This window comes from Bufo gargarizans, chromosome 7 (assembly GCF_014858855.1).
Source record: "Bufo gargarizans isolate SCDJY-AF-19 chromosome 7, ASM1485885v1, whole genome shotgun sequence".
NCBI classification, from domain to species: domain Eukaryota; kingdom Metazoa; phylum Chordata; class Amphibia; order Anura; family Bufonidae; genus Bufo; species Bufo gargarizans.
The window spans coordinates 83,860,067-83,884,142 of record NC_058086.1 but is presented as its reverse complement, the minus strand read 5'-3'; the positions used below and the strand labels follow the sequence as shown (position 1 = coordinate 83,884,142).

Here is a 24,076-nt window from a genome sequence, read left to right as displayed (position 1 = left end):
TGATTGGACAGCGCTGCTGTCAGGGAGAAGGTGAGACACTGGCGTCTCCTCCTCCTTGCTCTGAATGTTGAAAATACCGGAGGACACAGCGGGTGAACGGAGCGGCGCCCAGGAATAATAGTAAGTGCACTTAGATCCCTGGGCGCCTGCTACTAAGTTCATATTCTTTGGACCCACGAAAGGTCCTCTTTAATTACATTCATTGGTGGTGCAGTGCGCCACCCCAAAGCCTCCCCCCTCCCCCCATTATCACTGGCCACAAGCCCCCCCCCCCCATTGTTATATGGTGGCCACGGGTCCCATTCCCATCATTGGTGGCAGTGGCAGATTACACTGCTGGGGCTCAGATCGTTACCATGGCAGCCAGGACGCTACTGAAGCCCTGGCTGCCATGTTCAGCTCCCTGCTGCTGTGTGCACAGAGCACAGAGCAGCATGGACAGTGCCAGATCCTATTCACCCTGATAGAGATCTGTCAGGGTGAATAGGACAAGGGATGAAAAGATCCAGGTTGTAGTCCATAAGTGAAGAAATGGTTATTAAATAAAAAGTAAAAAAAAATAAATACTAAAAGTTTTAATGGCCCCCTTCCCAGTTTTACATATAAAATTTACAAACAATAAAGAACAAACATATTACATATCGCCACGTCCCAAAAAGTGTGAGCTATTAAATATTAAAAAATATTTCCGCTCGGTGAAGGCCGTAACAGAAAAAAACCCTCTAAACCACGCAATTCGCTATTTTTAGTCACCTTGTCCCCCAGAAGATGTCCCTGGATGTGAGAGGTATGTGGTGCCGTTTTCTCCTATATGTAGCGCTGGCTCACTACTGTGACCTGCGTCTCATGTCTCATCTTCTCAAAGTCCTTTTATTTTAAAATTATATGCATTTTAAATTTGGCGACTAAAAAATTTAATTTGGCTCCTAAATTTTTTAGTTTAGGAGCCAATGGCTCCTGGTCATTTTTTTTGGTCTGGAGCACTGTGTCCAACTGCAGCGACCATGAACTTGAACATTAGCGACAAGACGCACCTGTGGAGGAAAACAAGCTGTAGGAGCTAAATCAGAGTCGCCAGCATAACCACTTCCCCAGAGAATGGGGAGTGTTGGATAGAGAATACAGAGTCAGCGAAAAGAGACGACCCGCTGGAACGTACTCACTAGGTAAGTACAACAGAGTATGTATTACGTATTGATGCGGACAATATCAGGACCGACCGGAGCAACAGAGGCCCATGGAGATAGGGGGGGGGGGTCTGTAAGACCCACAAGTGATGCTAGGTACCCCCTGGAAGACAGAGGATGTCATAATCAGGTGCGAAACCAGCACCAAAAGAAGGATGTAACGATGAATAGCCACCGTATCCACTGGTGGCACCCATATAACACTAGGGTAAGAGTGTTGGGCGCCTGTGAGAACCAACTGTAGCCACGCCCTCTTGGATATAAGCGAAGGCACCTAGAGCCGTAGTGCCGCAGAAGATGTTTAGTTACTCTCCGCTAGTGGATCACTAGCAGAAGGGGGAAATGCAACAGAAGCATGGTGATGTGCAAAACTCCGCCTATGGAAGAATAGCGGACAGTCGGAACCGTCTTCAATGATAAAGTAATTAGCTACCTAAGGAAGGTGTGAGCATACGGCAAATACTGGTCAGTGGTAGGGAGAATACCCCACCTAAGAAGGGGGCGAATGCCTACAGTGAACTAGCGCATATGGCGAGTCCTGTACCCTGTGGAGTGCAATAGTGCACCTAAGGGGGTAATGCATACAGCACATAATGTAACCAGTGACAATGTCATCGCGCCACCGATGGATCTGCATATGGCAGGTCCCGAACCCCAAGTCATTGTACTTAGTCCACCTATGGCAGGGGATAATGTATAAAGTAGGCACTGTATCCTGAAGTAGTGCAGTTACACCACCAAAGGAAGTGGGTGATGCATACTGCTGGCCACCTAGACGCAATCTCTGGAAGATTGCTCCGGCCTCATATCAGGATCCGAATCAGAGATTCTCCCCTCTTTCTGGACGGACCCGCCCCAGTGAGGGAGGGAGTGTATGAGCATGATTTTTAGGGAGGAAGAGTAGGGGAGCGGAAATATTTGAGGAGACAATTGTCCTGCTGCGGTTCACTTGCGCGTAGAGCTACCCTTCAGAATCTCGCCCCTGGCAGTTGTGGACTGCGCAGGCGGGGACTTATCAACCAAACCACCCGAGGGTGGAACGGACACTCCCAGAAGTCTCTCCACCGGATTGTGAAGGCGGTGCATTATCAACCAAAGAACCCCGGAGGGTGGATGAGAGAGTCCAGCGGACCCCACTGGATTGCGCAGGTGGAGAATTATTAACCAACAACCAAGAGGGTGGATTGGGAATCCCAGAGGTCCTCCACTGTATGGCGCAGGTGGAGAATTTATCAACCAAACGGCCCCGTAGGACAGATTGGGATCCTGCAGAGATCCTTCACTGAGTTGCGCAGGTGGAGAATGATCAACCAAACAGCCCCGTAGGACGGATTGGGATCCTGCAGTGGTCCCGCATTGGATAGTGCAGGTGGAGAATCAACCAAAACGGCCCCGGAGGACAGAATTGGGATCCTGCAGCAGTCCTTCACTGTATTGCGTAGGTGGAGAATCATCAACCAAACTGTTCAGGAGGACGGATTGGGATCCTGCAGCGGTCCGTCACTGGATTGCGCAGGTGGAGAATCATCAACCAAACGGCCCGGAGGCGGTATTGGGAACTATGCGACTATGTGGCTGAGGTGGGGGGCTCGTATGGACGGACATATCCTTTATTATTATTTTTTTATATAAAACTAGGAAACCGGCCTCCATGACAAGAGGCAGTAAGGGGTTAAATCCTCCACTCATGTACAGTGTACTCAGGGGAAGGGCCCCAGATAATCAGGTGCCAGCCTAAGAATGGTGGGTAGCCTTGAAGGGTTAAGGCAGTGGCTCAGCAGGCGACTTTAGAGAAGGGCGGGAAGAATTCACGCCCCTTCCCAGGGACGAAGGCTTTTCAGAGATTGTCTCCCCCCCCAACCTTGCTGCACCGGCCGTGTCACAGACTGGCCGGACTGAATGGGGACGTCACCCCGCCGGCCAAGCCGTTGATAGCGGGGGTCAGGAAGAGAAGGCGCGGGCTGTAGCACCGATGCAGTGCACGGCCGATCGCGCTGTAGTTAACCCCTTCCGGAGCGGCGCGACGGCGTCCGCTCCAAGGGGGTAGATGTGGGAGGTGTCGGGGAGCAGAGCTCCTCCGCATGAGTGAACGGCCGCCCTATTCTTTGAGCAGGGCGGCAAAAAATCACGGCCGGAGCACCGAAGCGGTATCCGCGCCCGAAGGAGAAATGCCGCCTTGTCGGTGAGCGGAATGTGTTCCGCTCCTTGCATGTAAATAAGGCACTAGGGAGTTACATAGTCCACCTAATTTGGCGCCAGTAAGCATACTGCATCTATTAACCCCCTATGTCCTCCTCAATCAACCAAACAGCCTGTGCCGGAGGGGAATGCTTCAGGGGTGCTGGGCTATGCTGAAGCCCTGTCTGGTCTCAGGCTATTGCCACCAAGGGGGAGGGGGGACCAACCCAGAGGGTTAAATACTCACCTAGTCCCGTGTACTCACCTCTCTTCTCTCTCCTGCCGCCATCTTCACCCCTCCTCTGGTCCAGCAGGGTCACCCCTTCAGCTACTGGCACCGTAAAGGCAGGACGCTGGAAAGGGGGGCTTGGATGGGTGACCCCTTGGCTGGAGGGATGCAGGGGAGCGAGGCTGCCCTGGTCCACCTTGTCTTCTGTGGGGAGGCACTGGCGCAACTCGACCCCGGGAGAACAGGGAGGCGAGGTGTCCCTGTTTGCCCATCTGAAAAAGAAGGGAAATTCTTTTTTACTAAAATAAAAAATCTTCAGGCGATCTGATTCAAGTCTTGCCTCCTATTGACACTAGAAAAAACTGAAGCTCTCTCTCTAGGCTAGAGGGGGTATAGCTGCCAGCGGAGGAGCTAACAGCTTTATCTAGTGTCAACTCCTAGAAGACATAGCTATACCCATGGTCTCTGTGTCCCCAAATTAATATGGGTGAGAAAAGTGAAATGTTCACAAGGCAGCCTATCTGTTCATCACTTTAATTTTCTAACCTACGCTAGGAAAATGTAGAGAATCTAACAGGTTGCTATAAGTAATGCCACTATTCCATTGCCCCAGTTTATACAGACAGAACGCTTAGGGTACTTGCACACTGGCGCGGGTTTACAAACAAAATTTTTGTACAGATTTTAGTGTGGATTTCACTGTGTTTTAACACCAAATTCTGCATATTTTACTTAAGAATTTGTGGGTTTTGATGCAGTTTTGCTTAGATTTCACCCTTTTCATAAAATCCACACAAACAATTGACATGCTACAGATTTCAAAATCAGCATGGCAGGTCATTTCTGCATGGAAAATGATGGTAACTGACCAATCTAATTCCCATCAGTGATTTTGAGCCAAAACCAGGTGCGGCTCTAAACACAGAACAGGTGCAGATCTTTCCCTTATACCTTATGGGCCAGATTTAGGCTACTTTCACACTAGCGTTCGTCGGTCCGCTCGTGAGCTCCGTTTGAAGGGGCTCACGAGCGGACCCGAACGCCTCCGTCCAGCCCTGATGCAGTCTGAATGGATGCGGATCCGCTCAGACTGCATCAGTCTGGCGGCGTTCAGCCTCCGCTCCGCTCGCCTCCGCACGGACAGGCGGACAGCTGAACGTTGCTTGCAGCGTTCGGGTGTCCGCCTGGCCGTGCGGAGGCGTGCGGATCCGTCCAGACTTACAATGTAAGTCAATGGGGACGGATCCGTTTGAAGATGCCACAATATGGCTCAATCTTCAAGCGGATCCGTCCCCCATTGACTTTACATTGAAAGTCTGGACGGATCCGTACGAGGCTATTTTCACACTTAGCTTTTATATGCTAATATAATGCAGACGGATCCGTTCTGAACGGAGCCTCCGTCTGCATTATTATGATCGGATCCGTTCAGAACGGATCCGATCGAACGCTAGTGTGAAAGTAGCCTTATCATGACTCTGACAACTCACTCCACTTTAACATATGGCTAAAGTCAGTTTTAGCCAAGTCAGATTTATGATCGGCCCTTTAAGACTGTAATAAATGTGGTTTGACGGTAGCAGTTTATCTGTCAGTAAGCAGCTTTACAAAAGTCGCACATCTTTACTAAAAAGTCGCACATTTTTATGAAAAAGTTGCATGTTCTATTAAAAAGTGTCATAAGATAAGCATGGTCCTCACTGGAGTGAAATTGCGACTTTTTTGCGACTTTTTAAATAGTCCTAATAGTAAATCTGTCTAGAGATTCATTTACATAAGAAAACACGCCCACTTTCAGAAAACTGGCGAGCATAGTGCAGAGCAGAAAAAAGTCACAAATTTGTGCGCAGTTTTAGTGTTTGGGACTTTTTTGGGACTTTTTGACTCCATTATTCTGACCTGAGCTAATGATAAATCTGGCCCTATGTGTGTAGCCTCCACTCCTGGTTTTGGCTCACAATCACTGACGTGTGAATAAGGCATTACACTGTGGTGTTTCTGCGCTACGACCAATCTGACTGAAGACATAATTTTTGCCAAGATCAGCACTGGGGCCTTGAATAAGCATCTAAAAGAGACAGTACATGAGCCTTACCATGTTTCTGGTCCAGAAGTTCTATCTTTTCTAAGACATCTTTTCTCATCTTAGCAAATCGCGCTCGTGCTTCTTGTCGACATCTTAAGATCAAGCGATACTCATAATTTCCTGTACTAACACGATACAAAGGCTCTCCTAATGCCTAGAAAAGAAAAAGTCCTTTTTTTTTTTTTTTTTACCGTGAACACATATATGGTATTACATTTGCTTTGGAAGAACCTACTGCTTTTCCTGTTGTATTCTATTATTTCCTACTGTGTTTTCTAGAACTTAGATATTGATGACCTCTCTTTAGGATATATCATCAATGTCAGATCAGTGAGAGTCTGACACCCACACAGATCAGCTGTTTTGGGCAGCAGCCAAAAATGGAAACTATATAGTAGATACTGCTGGAAGCAGAAGGCTCTGCCCACTGTGTAGTGGCCTTGCTGGGGTACCTTAGCTCAGCCCCCCTTCAACTGAATGAGAGTTGACCTGCAGTACACTGTTGCCAGAAACTACACAGTGGACGGAACCTTCCATCCCCTGTACAGTTTCCGATGCCATTGTTTGCCTGATACAGAAGACCTGTGGGGATGGCAGATGTTCAACATCAATATGTAAATACCAGAAAACTCATTTAAATATTGATGATTTATCCTCAGGAAAAGTCAAATATCTGATCTCCAATAATCAGCTGTTTCCTGCACCCTCCAGCGCCAGAACTAGCACTTTGAATAGATCCTGAAGCACAGCTCCATTCAAAGTGTAGTAGCTGTACATTTCACTTGAACGCTGTCTCCTCTCATTATTATTATTCCAAAAAGTTCCATTCATTCCATGATGCTGTACATATGAAACTCTAAACACAGGATTTGAGACTCTCACCTACAGTGGAATACATAATACTGTATAAGACAAGTACAATAAGCATGAACAAGATGAGTTACAAACTGGTACAGAAAGAGAGACGACCCTGCCTCCGAGGGCTTACAAATTACAAAGGATGAGTGTCACGACCCTCGGTCTTGGTCGTGACTCCTTGGGAGCCGCATGCGGTTGCCCGCGTTTTGGAGTTCGTCAACCGCAGCTGGGGGCACTTAGTGGTTGCCTCAGGTGCGGTTGTCGCGGACAACAGTCATGCGTGCGGTTGCCCTTGGCAACGTGTTTTATATGTGTGCACATTCCCTGTTTGCTGTCCACAGGGTTTGAGTTGTATGCACTTCCCCTTTTAGTTGCTGTCCTCCCTTCCATTGGTGTTGGAAGGGTTAATCCCCTTCTGTTTCCCTTGCTGTGTCTGTTGTCCCCTCCGGTGTGTTTGTCATTCCTCTCCCCACCTGGTGTATGTAGTTGTGGTGTGGGTTTTGTCTGAGAGGTTTGATTATGGTGTGTGATGGCTCTGAAAAGGGCGTGCTTACCCGGAGGGGTTAAGCGAAGGCAAGACCGTGGGTTTCCAAGCCCGGAGCCTCTTTCCATCTTGGCTGCGGCAGGTAAGAGTAGATAACATTGTTATTGTGCTTTGTGTCTTACCTGCCGTACGGCTTCCCCCATTGCCTTGCACCCTGTCAGCTACTGGGCCTCTGGAGACGCCAGTCATCCGTGTCGAGGATGCACAGGCATTCTCTGCCCTGTCATCAGGCCTAGGGTGTAGCAGGGATAGCAGGGTCCTAGGTTGGAGAGTATGAGCCCCCTTACCTTATGAGGCGGCTCATACGCTAGGAGTCCAGGGAGAGCGCTTAGGGTTGCGTGAGGAGGTGTCCAGCTCCCTGTTCCCTGCTATCTGGCGTTGCAACAGCAGCTATTGCACGGTGGGGGGTTTTCCCCACTCACCACCGTGACATAATAATAAATAGCGGCTCCGCAGTCGCAGGTCCCTCGAAAGAGGGTGGAGCATGCACCTCCATAGGCCGTTGGGGTGCATGCGCGTTCTCCGGAGGGAGAGCGTTATGGGGTTCGCTGTTAACGGCACGGTTGGTGGCTTTCCCCCGCCACCTTGCTAACCGTGTCCGTGTTGGTGACCCCTCGTCCCTCTCAGGGTTCCTATCTCTGGTCGTCTGCTGGCAGCATTCCTTCGGTGTTCCGGCAGGTGTGCTGGTTGGGGAGTGTCTGCTGGCAGCGACCTGGAGTAGGAACGTCCACCTGAGTTGGACGCAGTGTCCTGTTTTCCTCCTCCGGACTGCTTTGTTGGCTGGCGACCTGGGGACTGTTGTGTACGGTCCAGGTCTGTTGGCGGCAGTTCCGGGGGGAGTTACGGGCATCTATCCGGCAGTGCCTTCAGTTGTTCTCCCTTCCAGTCTGCTTTGTTGGCTGGCAACCTGGGGCTGTTGTGTACGGTCCAGGTTTGTTGGCGGCAGCTCTGGAGGGAGACACTGGTGGTTTCTAGGCATTGCCCCTCCCACCCTCCCTGTTGTTTGGTCCCACCAGCCTCCCTTTTCGGTTGGGGGGGGCTTTGAGGGGAGGGAGTGTCACGACCCTCGGTCTTGGTCGTGACTCCTTGGGAGCCGCATGCGGTTGCCCGCGTTTTGGAGTTCGTCAACCGCAGCTGGGGGCACTTAGTGGTTGCCTCAGGTGCGGTTGTCGCGGACAACAGTCATGCGTGCGGTTGCCCTTGGCAACGTGTTTTATATGTGTGCACATTCCCTGTTTGGTGTCCACAGGGTTTGAGTTGTATGCACTTCCCCTTTTAGTTGCTGTCCTCCCTTCCACTGGTGTTGGAAGGGTTAATCCCCTTCTGTTTCCCTTGCTGTGTCTGTTGTCCCCTCCGGTGTGTTTGTCATTCCTCTCCCCACCTGGTGTATGTAGTTGTGGTGTGGGTTTTGTCTGAGAGGTTTGATTATGGTGTGTGATGGCTCTGAAAAGGGCGTGCTTACCCGGAGGGGTTAAGCGAAGGCAAGACCGTGGGTTTCCAAGCCCGGAGCCTCTTTCCATCTTGGCTGCGGCAGGTAAGAGTAGATAACATTGTTATTGTGCTTTGTGTCTTACCTGCCGTACGGCTTCCCCCATTGCCTTGCACCCTGTCAGCTACTGGGCCTCTGGAGACGCCAGTCATCCGTGTCGAGGATGCACAGGCATTCTCTGCCCTGTCATCAGGCCTAGGGTGTAGCAGGGATAGCAGGGTCCTAGGTTGGAGAGTATGAGCCCCCTTACCTTATGAGGCGGCTCATACGCTAGGAGTCCAGGGAGAGCGCTTAGGGTTGCGTGAGGAGGTGTCCAGCTCCCTGTTCCCTGCTATCTGGCGTTGCAACAGCAGCTATTGCACGGTGGGGGGTTTTCCCCACTCACCACCGTGACAATGAGGAGAGGATATAGTGGGTGAGGGTAAAGCTGGTCATTCGGTGGTAGAGCAGCAGCAGGGTTACTTTAGGATGTAGGCTTGTCTAAAAAGGTGGGTTTTCAGGTTTCTTTTGAAGGTTTCCACTGTAGGTGAGAGTCTGATATGCTGGAGTAGAGTTTAGGCGAGGCACAGGAAAAATCATGGAGGCAATTGTGGGAAGAGCAGATAAGAGTAGAGTAGAGAAGGAGATCTTGTGAGGATGGGACATTGCGTGTGTGACGGTACTGGGAGATCAGGTCGCAGATGTATGGAGGGGACAGGTTGTGGACTGCTTTGTATGTCATAGTTAGTGTTTAGTACTTGATTCTCTGGGCACCGGGGAGCCAATGAAGGGACTGGCACAGAGAAGAATAATGGGGAGAGGTGAATTAGTCGGGCAGATAGATTGAAAGGTGCAAGAGCGCTAGATGGGTGGGCACAGAGGAGAATGTTATAGTAGTCTGGGCAGGAGATAATGAGGGCCTGTACAGTACAAGCATTTTTGCAGACTCCGGGTTAAGAAATGTGTGGATCCGAGAGATATTTTTGACTTTGAGGCGACAGGAGGTGGAAAGGGCTTGGAAGTGCAGTTTGGGAACAAAGGACAGAGCAGAATCAAATGTTAACCCAAGGCAGCGGACTTGCTTGACCGGAAAAAGTGTGCAGCCATTGACTGTGATAGATAGATAGGTCTGTTAGGGGGCCTTAGTGAGATGGGGAAGACTGACAAATTCTGTTTTCTCCATGTGAGAGGTGAAGGAGAATATAGCAGATAGGCATTGCGGAATTCTGGATAGTAAGGAGGTGATATCTGGACTTTACGTGCCGTCAGCATAGACATGATACTGAAAGCCATGGGACTATATGAGCTGTCCCAGGTCAAAGATGTAGATTGAGATGAGCAGGGGTCCTAGAACAGGGCCTTGAGGGACACCAACAGAGAAAGGGTGAGATGAGGAGTAGTGTGTGAGTGGGAAACATTACAAGGATTGTCCAGCCGTTAATATTGACAACCTATAGTCAGGATATCATCAACAGTTGATCGATGGGGGTCCAACATCCAACACTCCTGCTGATCAGCTGTGAGACGAGGAGGCGGTATTACATGTAAGTGCTGCTTCCTGGTTTTCACACTATGCCTTGTCTCATGTGGAGCAATAGTGTAGTGTAATTACAAGCACTCACTCCATTTACTTCAATAGAGTGAGTACTCGTCATTACACTGCACTTCCGAGACAAAGTGCAGGGTAATGAACAACAAGCAGCACTGTCATGGAGAACCGTCTTCTCGTCTCACAGCTGATCAGCGGTGGTGTCAGACCCCCGCAGATCTGATATTGATGACGATAGGTTATTAATATTAATGGTGGGATGACCCCTTTAAATGTTCGGTCTGTCAGGTATGAGATGATCCAGGAGAGGGCCAGGTCTGTGACGCCAAGAGATGAGAACGTTTGTAACAGAAGGGAGTGGTTAACTGTGTCAAAGGCAGAGGACAGATCAAGAAGGAGGACAGTAATGACACTTGGCTTTGGAAGTAAGCAGGTCATTGGTGACTTTGGTAAGGGCAGTTTCAGTTTAGTGGTGGTCAAATAGGAAAATGTGGACATTTTAAGCTTTTGGCTTTTTTAAATATTTTTAGAAATGAAAAAATATATATATATATGTGCGTTTCTATATTTTACCCACAAAACAAATTATACAAACTACAGCTAAAATTAATAACCATATTTTTAAAAAAATTTATGAGAGAAAAAGGAAACAAATGTGTATACATTTGTATATTTTACATACAAATCTACTATACTATTACTAACACTAATAACTTTAGGTATAACTGTTTATTTATTTATTTTACTGTTTAATTAATTCACAGTCAGCAGGATCACAGTTCACTTTATAGCCAGCAGAAGTTGCCCTCACATAGCTAAAAGCACCCCTACTGGCTTTATATACTTCTAAGGCTACTTTCACACTAGCGTTATAAGAAACTGGCAGGCAGTTCCGTTGCTGGAACTGCCTGACGGATTCGGAAATCCGTATGCAAACGGGTATCATTTGCTTCCGGATCAGTCTGACAAATGCATTGCAATACCGGATCAGTTTCTCCGGTGTCATCCGGAAAAACAGATCCGGTATTTATCTTTTTCACAGATTTAAAGGTCTGCGCATGTGCAGACCGGGAAACCGGATCTGGCATTAATACATTTCAATTGAAATTAATGCCAGATTCGGCAAGTTCCAGAATTTTGGCTGGAGAAAATACTGCAGCATGTTGCAGTATTTTCTCTGGCCAAAGGGACTGAACTGAAGACATCTTGATGCATACTGAACGGATTGCTTTCCATTCAGAATGCATTGGGACAAAACCCAATACATACAGTTTTTTCCGATATTGAGCCCGTAGGACGGAACTCAATACCGGAAAACTTTAGCGCTAGTGTGAAAGTACCCTAATTCACACACGATCGTTGTGACAAGTCACATGCCTGGAGACCACTTCGGTTGGTCTCCAGGATCTTCACTGTGACTGCAGCTGTCTAATGACAGTGCAGTCACAATGATCAACATTGCCACGGAGCACCGGCAGATTGTAATGTAACCCGTTGTATATACATGGTGGTTTATAGTTAACAGCCTACCATCCTGATGGATAAAATCGTGCGACAGCAGACAAGTGATTAAAAGTGTTTTCCAGACACAAAAATTTAGACTGGACTATTGCTGGCCACTCAATGGTTTCAGCTGCAATGTGGCACATCACATGACTACTGCCAGTGCTAAGGCCCTCAATTGGTGGGCAGCAGTAATGTGTGTACAGATGGCACGTCACACTTCCGGTTTAGAAGGGACCGAAGCGGAGGAGAAGGAGCTTGGTGCTGGAACCTAAGCACCAGGGACACGCAAGTCTTTTTGTTTTAACCCCTGCACTCTGCCCGGCCTAATGAAAGGTGGTTCTTGGTTACCGAGAGCCCCTTTAACCTCTTCCAAACATCCTCCTTACATGTACAGTCAAAATAAACGTTTTAAAAACAGGAGAAAACCATTGGAATTCAATAAGAGGAGCAATGTATTATAAAAGAAAGCATTTAAACTACTAAAAGAAGAAGCAGTGATGCTAAATAAATTATAGAAAAAATTAAATAAAATTTGGGGGACATTTACCAAGACCGGTCTTTTCTATGCCGGTCTCAAATCTGCTGTGTGTGACTATTTAAAGCCAGTGTGCTGGCATGGGGTCTTCATAAATGACCTTCATTGTGTAAGTCAAAAAATGTCAGCAAAGAATGAAACAGTATCATGGTCAAGGAAAATAATAAAATAAAATAATATATATATATATTTTTTTTTTTTTCAGCTACATGAATAAATAAGAAACTTAAAAGACCACTGTGCGTTCATGAAATTTTTGATATGTTATAAGGACATATTAAAAGTTTAGATCTGTAGATCTCAGCTCCAAGACTCCCGTCCATCTGTAGAACAAGGGGAAAGAAGCACTCGCTTAGTGGACTCTCCCCCTAGTTGCTGAACAAGATGGGTCCATAGACTTTCTACTGTCTCACTTCTTGCAGCGAGAAAGCACTAGGCAAGCACTTCTCTCTCCTCGTTCTAGAGATCTGTGGGGGTCTCAGCACTCAGACCCCCACTAATCTAAACTAATGTCCCTATGCCATATAAAATGTTTTATGAAAGTGAACTTATCCTTTAAAACTGCAGGTATTGGCCTTCTCAAAAATAATCAGTCCTCCAATCAGGCCACAAAAACGTTTATTTTTCCCGTTCACGTTCAGTTTTTTGCGTTCCGTATACGGTCCATATACATACCCATTCATTTCAATAGGTCTGCAAAAAAAACTGAATGTACTCCGTATGCACTCCATTTCCGTTCATAGAACATGTCCTATTATTGCCCGCAAATCACGCTCCGTGGCTTCATTCAAGTCAACGGGGCTGTAAAAAAAACAGAACGGATACGGAATGCATCCGTATGTCTTCCGCATCTGTTCCGTTTTTGCGGAAAAACGGAAACCAAACGCCAAAACGAAACGGAAATGGAAACGCTGAAACAAAGAACCAATCCAAAATTCAAAAAAAAGATCCGAAAATATACAATAATATATTAAATAATTACAAAAATGTAGTAAAACACTGGGTAAAACTGCCACTGAAAAAACTGAAAAAGGTATATTGGTGGACAGTAGCGATCAGTGTCAGGTAGCTGCTGCCAGGTTAAATAAAAAAAGGATAAATCAAAAGAGGCATAGATATACATGTGACAAACTCCCCTCTTTTGAGGTTGCCACGAGTGCTTGGAGAGAACTACTTGCCAGCCTCTTACCATGTGATTATGGTCCCATGTTGCATGCACTGGTTTTATGCAACAGCGGCATAGTTATATAAGTTCATGTATTTTGCTGTCTTTTGCTACCATGTGGCTAATGGAGTCTGGCCTCTGTCCTTGGGAGATAAGTGGATCACTTCTCAATTGTCTCCAGGACAAAAGACTGAGTACAGCCAGGCCAAAGAGACTTGTACTAACTTTTGAATTCCTGGTCTAATTCGTGCCATTTTGGGATGTGTTAAATGTCTATGTGTATTGTAAAGGGTGGGACATTGTATATTTGAGTAAGTGATGTCTGTCCTATTGTCTCCCCGTGTGTATTGGCGATTTCCCTTTGTTCTGAGAGATAATGGAATTACACCTCGGTTGTCTCCAGGACAGAGGACATTGTGTATTGTCCTGCCTGGGATAGTTATGTTAACCATTGTACCATAATTATATCACAGGCAGACGGGAGGATGTTATGTGGGTTGTAACCTTTGTGTTATTGGTTAATGTATGTTTGTTGTGGGTGTCTCCCTTGCATGGGAGCAGGGGATAAAAGAAATTGTATTTTAGAATGTAGTTGCCTCCCAGTAAAGTATTTCTAGCATTCAGCTTTGGCTCATGTATAGACTTATTTGGCGGTACCGGCGATACCAGCGATAATAGTGATTTATTGCTCTGTGGATTTCTTGGCGGTGCTATTTCATGGGAAGAAGGGAATACTAGATGGTGACACGGATGATACCGTCACAATACATAACAAGAACATGGGGGAGATGTATCAAATTTATATGCCTGCTATACTTAGGGCTGGGCAATTTTGCCCAAAAATAAAATCTAGATTTTCTCAACACTATGGACGTTTTTTGATTTGAATGTCGATTTTCAAATTTTTGTTAATTAAAATGAAAAAATACTAAGACACAATTTAATAAATTATTTTAATTATAGAGATAACGTTTAAGCATATATTACTACAATAATTTACGTAACTTCACAGTTACGTACACAGTTCCTGTGTGAAATCCGTTGCCCTGATCTATTTGGATCAGGACAATGGATTTCACATTTAATGCCGTTCGTTGGCACCAGATGGCATGGCATCTGTTGCCATAAGTTAGGTGTGTAATCCTTTTTGTCCACTAAAAAAACAAAACTGAGGGCAATGGATGGCATCTGATGCTGATGGACAACATTAAAGGTGAAATCCGTTGTCCTGATTGCACTGCAGTTAAAAAAATTCCTTGCTGCAATTTTTTGATGTGGTGATGGTCAGAGAAGTGCATTGCACATGGCAAGAGCTCCTGCTCCTCATAACAGGATAATGTGGCAGCAGAGGCAGCAAGGCGGGCTTATGAGGAGGCGGCAGCAGAGAGGCAAAAGACGGCGGGTCAGGCAAGTGACGTGGCAAAGCGGGACAGAATGCAGTGCGACAGTGCCATTATGAATATCGATTTGATGATTCTGTAAAAAAAAAAAAAAAAAAAAGCCGCCAGAGGCTTCAAAGGCGAATTAATCAAATTAAATTTGATTAATTGCCCAGCTGTATCTATAATATTGAACCCAGGAGCCTAGAAGTCATATATATAATTCAACATCCAATAATAGCAATAGAATTTGTGTGCACATTTAAATGGATACTCAATAATAATCTAATAATGCAGTCCATCAGTGCCCAAATGGTGAACATTCAGTATTTTTCGCCCCATAAGACACACTCCCCCCCCCTTCCAAAATGGGGGAAAACCGCTAGGGCATCTTATGGGGTGAATACAGGGCAAAGACATATAAAATGTGCGACACATTGATTATGCTCGGTATATCGCAGGCTGCGCTGCATAGGAACAGCAACCTGTGATGTACCCAACATCCAAGTTACCTGAAGAGGGAGAGCCCGGCGGCTGCAGCGTGTGCTCACTGATGAGGACCGGCCTCGGCGTGAGCTGAGTGGTTGGGAAAGGTCTGCTGCAGCTAGCGCTGGGTGGTAGGGTGATAGAGAATGGCCGGCCCTGTCTGGGCTGGTTGATAGGGACTGTCCGGCAGTGAGAACGTTGGTGGGAGCAGGCAGATGAGCGATGGAGCAGGCTTTCTTGCCACACATGCCTGCACCGTCTCCAAGTCTTCACACTGCCTGCTCCTATGTACAAGGTATGAGGGTTGATGAGAGGCTAGGTTGCTTAGAAGAGGCTAGAGGGTTGATAATAAGGAGCTGATGAGAGGCTAGGGGGCTTAGGCTAGAGGGTTGATAAGAAGGGGCTAATAAGAGGCTGGGGGCTGATGAGAGGCATGGGGGTATCATTTATATTGGGGCTCCTATCTGAGGTCTGATTGGGGGTCGTACACTTTGGAGGGTCTGATCTGAGGTTTTATTGGGGGCTTATTAACATTGGGGGGTCTGATTGGGGCTGTCAGCTGAGGTCTGATTAACATTGGGTGTCTGATTGCTGGTCTGATCTTAGGTCTAATGAAAAATATTTTTTTCTTATTGTCCTCCTCTAAAACGTAGGTGTGTCTTATAGGCCGGTGCATCTTATAAGGCGAATAATACGGTACTTACTATGCTGCTGTACTCCTCATCATCCATTTCCTTTACTTTCAGGCAGTATGACTGGAAAATATTGAATTTAATAAATTATCGAGGTTAGTAACTTTCTATAACAATGTTTGCAACAGACAATCCCCCCAATCTTTTTCGAGCAAACAAACTCACAAAAAAACGTTTGATTTGTTGATAAGTTACACTCATCTCTCGGTGCCACCTCTGGTCTAGCGACGCTGATACAATCCTCACTACCGATGCAGCCATGATGTCATTGTTACATTATGAAAACAAAGCCTGGTAGGAAGAATTGGGGGCGTTGGCGCTGGAATGGAGGGGGTTTAGAAAGGCGAGTATAACTTATTATAATAATGTTCCGGCCTTGTACAAAGAAATTTTGACTCTGACAACCCTGTTAATGCTTACACGTTTTTGAAGGAAAACAGCATATTACCAGCAAAATCATGCAGCTTAGTAACACATTACTTAAAAAATAAAAATAAAAAATGCCATAGCCCGCTGGCAATCAGTTTGGCCACATGCTGGTACCACAATGTGGGATGCTTAAGGGCACATTCACACAACAGATTTTGATGCCATCAAAATCCACTGTGGTTTCTGCCGTGATTATTCACATTGTAAGCTGCAAGTGGATAGCCGTTATGGCTTCAAGTGGCGGCTGTCTGAACACCACATCAAGATGGAACATGCTCCTTCTTGGCACAGTTGCAACTTTAGACCGCCAGCCTGCAAGCTGAAAACAATGGGCGGCAGACACTACATGGTCACAAAATCTGCGGGCAGCATGTTATTGAGCAGGAGAAGGTGAGCAGATTAATGTATAGCTTAGCAAAAAAAAAGATACAATAAAGCTTGTAATATACTTTTAAATCTTTTTTTTTTTTCTCTAACTTTAGCTATACACGAGGGATGTGTTATCAGTGATAGCTTTCACTGTTTAAGGGCTCATGCACACGACCGTATGTATTTTGCGGTCCGCAAAAAACAAGGATGACATCCGTGTGCATTCCGTATTTAGCGGAATGGAACGGCTGGCCCCTAATAGAATTGTACTATCCTTGTCCGTAATGCAGACAATAATAGGACATATTCTATTTTTTTGCGGAACGGACATGGAAAGAAAATACGTTTGTGTGCATGAGGCCTAAGTGTGTATACATAGACAGCTGTCACTCACTGATCGCTGTACACGGGGCGGTCTTAAATACAGAAAGAGCAGAGATTTATGCCTCATGCACACGACCGTGCATAGTGATAGTCCTCAGTTTTTTCTCCGCGTCCGTGATTCCAGTTCTTGTCAGTGGAAAACGGAGGACGGACCCATTCAAGTCAATGGGTCCGTCAAAAAAAACTGATGCACAACTGGTATGTCGTCCGTGTCAGTTTTTTTCTACAAGACCTTGGTGCAATAAAATTACACTTTTCATTCCTTTTTTTTCCCCTGTCAGACAAAAAAAAAAGGAAGACACAAGGAAACACAACTGAAGCCAAATCACTGACAGTCGTGTGCATGAGGCCTTAAATATATAAATTCCAAGCATTGCTGAATCTGTTTTTTTTACAAAACTCCCCACTGCCTCCTGCTGCCTGCAGATTGCTGCATTTTCTGGTGATAAGTTCGTTTTCACTATATGTTATCAAAGAAATATGAGGGCAATGGTCTACTTACCAAATATTCAAACTTGACATCAAGATATTTTTTGATAGTTAATTTTGTGTCAGGAATGGCTTTATTAAGGTATGTATTTAAATCATTCAGCATCTGTTGAAAGAGGGTTATTATTATTCAATTAACACTAAAACTAAAAATATAAAAAACATAAAGATCTGGAAATTAAGAGTTATTGACTGCAAATCCCACAGATGAACTCACCCCTTACTTGGTTCCCAACTGTTTTGATTTATGTAACGTTGATCGCATGGCATCTGGGAGGTTAAAGACCAGGAGCGAATGTTCCAATCCGTGCTCCGGCTCCCCCTGGTGAGGATAGGGGGAGCCAGATGCAGTGTGCGCCAGCCTCTGTACTGCTAAGTGGTACAGGGCTGCCACACATTAGTACTTCTGGCAGGGCTTCAAAGTAATACAGTGTAATCCCTGTAGACTCCAAAGCTAATGCATTGGAGTCTATGAGAAAAGCAATCTAATGATTGCTTGCTATAGTTCCCTAAGGGAACTATTAAAAAGTGTAAAAAAAAAAGGTTTAAAAAAAAAATATATAAAAAAAATTATATAAAAATTTAAATCACACCCCTTTCCCCAAAATGAAAATAAAAATACAAGTAATAAAAAAAGTTTACATCATGCTGAGTGCGAAAATGCCCATACTATTACATTATAAAAATATTTATATCATACAACAAATGGAGAAACAGAAAAACAAAGTTAAAATATCAGATTTGCCATTTTTGGTTGCTTCCTCTCCAACAAAAAAATTAATAAAAAGTGATCAAAAAGTCATAAACACCCCAGAACTAATGAAAAGTACAGATTGTCCCGCAAAAAATTAGCCCTTAGACAGCTCCATACACATAAAAATAAAAAAGTTATGGGGGTCAGAATATGGCAATACAAACGAAAAAAATTTTTTTTTTTTTTTTCAGTATTAAAAAGGCAAGAAAAACTACGGTATACATATGTGGTATCCCTGCAATCCTACTGACCCAGAGAATACAAGTAATTGGTCATTTTACCGCATAGGACACGGTGTAAAAAAAATCCCCATAGAACTGTGGCGGCAAGGTGTATTTTATTTTTTAAAATTCTACCCCATTTGGAATTTTTTTCCTGCATCCCACCACATTGTATGCAATGGTAAATCATGCTATTAGAAAGTGCATCTTGTCCCGCAAAAAGGCAAGCCCTCATACAGCTATGTGAATGAAAAAAATAAATAATAATTTTAGCTCTTGGAGTAACAAACAGAAAAAAAAAAAAAGGAAAATCACCCAATCTTGAAAGGGTTAAAGAGTAACTTGTCGTTTTAATAGACTTTTCCCTCTCTAAAGCTCATCTTTTCCTGTGCGTTTAAAATGGACTTTTCAGTAAATCGCTGTCAGCAGTGTACGTAGCGCAGGGAGTATGGGCAAGAGCGCATGCCCTCCAGAGGTTTACTAAATGCTGGCATAGCACATGGGTACCCTGTAACCATGCACTATGCCAGGATTAGCTGAGCGGAGCAGTTCCTGCCTGTGTCTGCTTTGTTAAGCTAAAAGTCTGCATGGTACCCTGTACATGGTTACAGGGTACCTATGTGCTATGCCATATTTAGTAAACCTCTGGAGGGCATGGGCAGGAGCAGCAATGTGCGCTCCTGCCCATACTCCCTGCGCTATGTACACTGCTGACAGCAATGTACTGAAAAGTCAATTTTAAACGCACAGGAAAAGATGCGCTTTAGAGAGTGAAAAGTCTAATAAAAAGACAAAAACTGTTATTACGACATTAGGGACAATTTAACAAAAACCTGTTCAAAAGTTTAGTTACTCTTTAAAGTCCAAAACATTTCCTTTCAGGGTCATGCAGGCATATCTTTTTGAACCAATGCAATGATTTCCATGGGGCATAAACACCACAACAGTTTTTGTAATTGATTCAAGTGGTTGTATAGCTAGAAAAATAAATAAATCTGTAAATGCATTTTAATCCTTTCACTGTGCCATAATAGTACCTCACGGGATATACAGATTTGCCACGAGCAGTCGTACTATTAGGGCCTGTTTAAACGGAGTTTTTTGGCACTGATTTTGGAGCATTACCACCTTTAAATCAGCTCAAATAAAATCAGCCCTGTGTGAAAAAAGAAGCATGCCCTATCATGGCACAGAATCCGCTCTGAATCACGATTGAAATTATTGTGAAGCATCGAAGAACAGCTTTGTGTGTGTCCATGATCTGAAAATGCTGTTTTGTTTGTGGACTTAAAGGGGTTGTCTCATGGACAATGGGGGCATATTGCTGAGACCCGCACCTATATCGAGAACGGAGCTCCGTAAGTGAAGGAGTATCCTATTTCTAAATCGGACATACCCTGGGTAAGGTTTATTATATATTTTATTTACAAACAGGCGTTGAACCTATCTTGCCCCAGGTGTATACTAATACTTCACTTTTATTGTAACTTATGTTAAAAATGTGCTTGATACCTTTGTTTTAATTTTACTTAATGAACCAAAAAAAGAAAGAAGTTAAAAATAGTCACCACTCCACTGTAATGTCAAAAAGTGGGTCAATGGATCCAGAGGGAGAGCAAGTGCACTATCTCTCACCTCTGTCTCTTTACAGGCAAATTGCTGCCATCATATCCCTTGCAGTGCCACTATCAACTAGACTAAATTGTGGGGGCGAGGAGCCGTCAACCCACTGTGAACGCTGCACACAACGCTTCAGCATCTATCCTATTAATAGTGAACACTGCGGTCGATACAGCCACGGTTTTGATACCGTGTCTAACTGCTAAGATGATCTAGCACTGGTAAGTTGGCCAGCCGGGCTACTACTAACTAACTTGCAGTGGAGTTGAGCACTGAGTTAAAAACTAAGTCTGCCCCCCCTGCCCCCCGACATGTTTCACCAGATTACTGGCTTCTTCAGGGGAAATGGGCAGCAATGAGTTACCCTATGAAACTGGAGGTTTAAATACGTCATATGAGGATTGACAGGCTCTGCATCCTATGTAATATATGTGTAGCAATACCTATCAGCAGATTGCGTCTGGAGCCCCACCCCGTATTATATGCACATTCATTTATAAAGTATATCAACAGCCTTACACATTGCAGTACATCCATAGGGCATAAACCATATGCTCCTCTGGTGCCCAATTCTAAGTGTATGCGCATCTGCTGATCGCGCAGCACTCTTCCCGTCTGTAGTTAGAGTCTGTGCGCATGCGCAGTTCAACAATACGAGCGCTCCTGCTCTAAGTGTCGGCGCAGCTGCTGTGAGGGCAGCCAGTGATGATGAGTTAGGCAGACTGTGCTGACTGGCGCTTCACTCTTCCTCAGGGGGTGGGGCTCCAGACGCAACCTGCTGATAGGTATTGCTACACATATATTATATAGACTATAGGATGCAGAGCCTGTCAATCCTCATATGACGTATTTAATCCTCCAGTTTGATAGGTTAACTCATTGCTGCCCATTTCCCCTGAAGAAGCCAGTAAACTGGTGAAACATGTTGGGGGGCAGACTTAGTTTTTAACTCAGTGCTCAACTCCACTGCAAGTTAGTTAGTAGTAGCCCGGCTGGCCTACTTACCAGTGCTAGATCATCTTAGCAGTTAGACACGGCATCAAAACCGTGGCTGTATCGACCGCAGTGTTCACTATTAATAGGATAGATGCTGAAGCGTTGTGTGCAGCGTTCACAGTGGGTTGACGGCTCATCGCCCCCACAATTTAGTCTAGTTGATAGTGGCACTGCAAGTGATATGATGGCAGCAATTTGCCTGTAATTTGCACTTGCTCTCCCTCTGGATCCATTGACCTACTTTTGGAGTGGTGACTATTTTTAACTCTTTCGATTTTTGGTTCATTAAGTAAAATTAAAATAAAGGTATCAAGCATATTTTTAACATAAGTTACAATAAAAGTGAAGTATTAGTATACACCTGGGGCAAGATAGGTTCAACGCCTGTATAGGCATTTGTAAATAAAACGTAAGTGAAGGAGGGTGCATTGCGCATGCGCAGCTGCCCTCCTTTCATTTTCCATAGGGCCGGTGAAAATGGCCCCATAGAAATGAATGGGAGCGGGGGCCATTCACTTCTATGGGGAGCCAGCTTGGTGGTGGCCGGACTGGAGTCCTCCAGCCACCACTTTGTGGGGCTCTCTTCTCTATATAGGTGTGGGTCCCAGCGGTGGGACCCATACCTATAAGACAATGGGGGCATATCCTTGCGATATGCCCCCATGGGTCCATGATGAGACAACCCCTTTAACACCCATTGGTTAAAAAAAAACAAAAAAAAAAAAACATACCAAAAAAATATAAAATTTGTTGTGTGAACATACATAGTTTATACATAGTTTATAAGGCCAAAAAAAGACATCTGTGTGTCCATCCAGTTCGGCCTGTTGATCCAGAGGAAGGAAAAAAAAAAAACTGTGAGGTAGAAGAGTGAAGTGATGCTGCAGGATCAGGGTGATCTCCAGTAGGTTCTAATAGGCACATTGTCAGTTTTACTGTAACTGACTTAAGACACTATAATGCAGACGTATTACAAAAGGGTTTACAAAAGTAATTTCTAGTAAATTAGTACTATATAGTAGCACTATAAGTGCTATAGATTCAAGCTTAAACATACAGATTTTTTTTCTCATTAAAGGGGTTATCCAACCTCTAAAATGCCTCCCCATATGCCCAGGCCCCTCACAGAGATTGTACTTACCTCGCTTCCCGTCACCCGTGGTGCTTCTGACGCCTGCATGGCTGTCGCGCGAATGAAAACATCCAGCGTCGGGGGTATCCAATAACAGACCACAATGGGAATGAGCCTTCCTAGCATCACGGGGATGCTAGGGAGGCTCATTCCTGCCGCGGCCTGTTATTGGCTGCCCATTTTCCCCCCGACGCCAGATGTTTTCATCCGCGCAACGGGGAGCTACAGCTGCGGCCGTGCCGGTATGAGAAATGGTAGAAGAAACGAGACGGTGAACTTTACGTCCAACGTATGGACCTTAGAGGGCGCACTGACACAACCGGTCGTAGACAGTATTTGGGTTTCAGCTATTTTTTGCTTTATTCATAGACCACGCGTTTTGGTGTACTAGGGACCCCTTTATCAAGTCTAGAGGGTGGGTTAAAAAAAAGGGACACATATATGGAAAGACACAATACAGGTTTTTACATCTAAAATTCATAATGGATATTACATATACATGGAGGCTTGTGGTTTAAAAGACCAGAAAAAATACATATATATATATATATATAAAATTAATCTAATAACCATTGTCACATATATTTTGAGGATAGTAGTTTTGGAGACCAGTGGTAAATGATTGTCCGTTGCTGAAGTGAAAAACTACTATATTGTGCCAGGACTAGACACATGACCTAGACGGATCTATACTAGTTTTGTGTCATGTTCTAAAAGCTGATGGGAACCCCAAGGAAAAAAGAAGAAATATATATTTTCTCATTAGGACCAGAGTATAGGTGAAAATTAACAAATATCTGAGTATTGTTGCCAACAGAACAAGAAGCTAGAAGGATATAAATAAATAAATAAATGGACATGTATGTATATATAATTCAGGTGGGCATGTGGGCTAGCAATCAGGGGCTGAAGATATACTCATATGTTCTATAAATCACAGTGAGATTTGAAGATGTAACTGGTAGAATAATGAAAAATGGACTCTGATGCCGGGGTGTAAACATACCTGGGTCGAAAAGCACAAGGGGGGCGCTGACCTGTTGTAGCGCGTGCACTGCTGGAGGTTAAAAAAGGGGTGGGTGTTGGAGGGCCTGACTCACTTCATTGTAGGAGAGATGAATGGGGGAGAGCTGGACAGGGGCAGAGAGGGGGATCGCGGTTCGGTTGCGTTAATAGAAACTGAAGCTGGGATAAGCTCGTGCGTGATATTGTCAGAAGATCACAAAGTTGATATTAAACCGATAGTTGTGGCTGTTGGTTCAAGGAGTGGTGATGGGGAGATCGATTTATTAAGCAGGGTAAATTGATGACAGCGGGGGGAAGAAGGGAAGGAAATGAAAGCATACACAACCTACAAGGGAGAGTGGATACTGATGTGGGTATGTATGGGGGGGGGGGATGATAGGTGAACTGGGAATGGCATTTGAATAAGCCCACTGAGTGTTGGATTGGGGGGGGGGAGGAAGGGAAAGGGACACAGTGCGAGGTATGGATAAGGGCGAGGAGAATGGGCCAGAAGGGTATATGTGGAAAGTGGTTGGGCTGGATGGGGGGGGGGGATATGTATAATGCCCACTACAAGAAGTGGAAAGACAATATCCCGCTCAGCCAATTCAAGCGCATTAGAAGGAATTGTACGGATGAGGACGATTTTCTCTCTCAGAGCAATATACTAAAGTCTAGGTTCACTAAGAACAAATATCCAGAAAGAATTATACAAAATGCGTTTATGCGGGCAAAAAAGTCAAAGCCAGGAAGAATGCCTGAATATAACAAAGAAAAATGGGCAGACCGAAACATCCAAAATCGCAGAATACAAG

At 45.1% G+C, this 24,076-nt stretch overlaps 1 protein-coding gene across 2 annotated transcripts in view; it reads right to left on the bottom strand.

Moving 5' to 3' along the window:
* Window positions 1-24,076, bottom strand: part of PICK1 (protein interacting with PRKCA 1) — a 100,145-nt gene that overhangs the window by 5,611 nt on the left and 70,458 nt on the right. For both annotated transcript variants that reach the window (XM_044302290.1, XM_044302291.1), the window contains exons 10-12: window positions 17,547-17,639; window positions 15,875-15,925; window positions 5,690-5,834 (exon numbers count right to left, since the gene is read on the bottom strand). In XM_044302290.1, coding sequence (XP_044158225.1) covers window positions 5,690-5,834; window positions 15,875-15,925; window positions 17,547-17,639 — 289 coding nt within the window. The remainder of the gene's footprint in view (window positions 1-5,689; window positions 5,835-15,874; window positions 15,926-17,546; window positions 17,640-24,076) is intronic.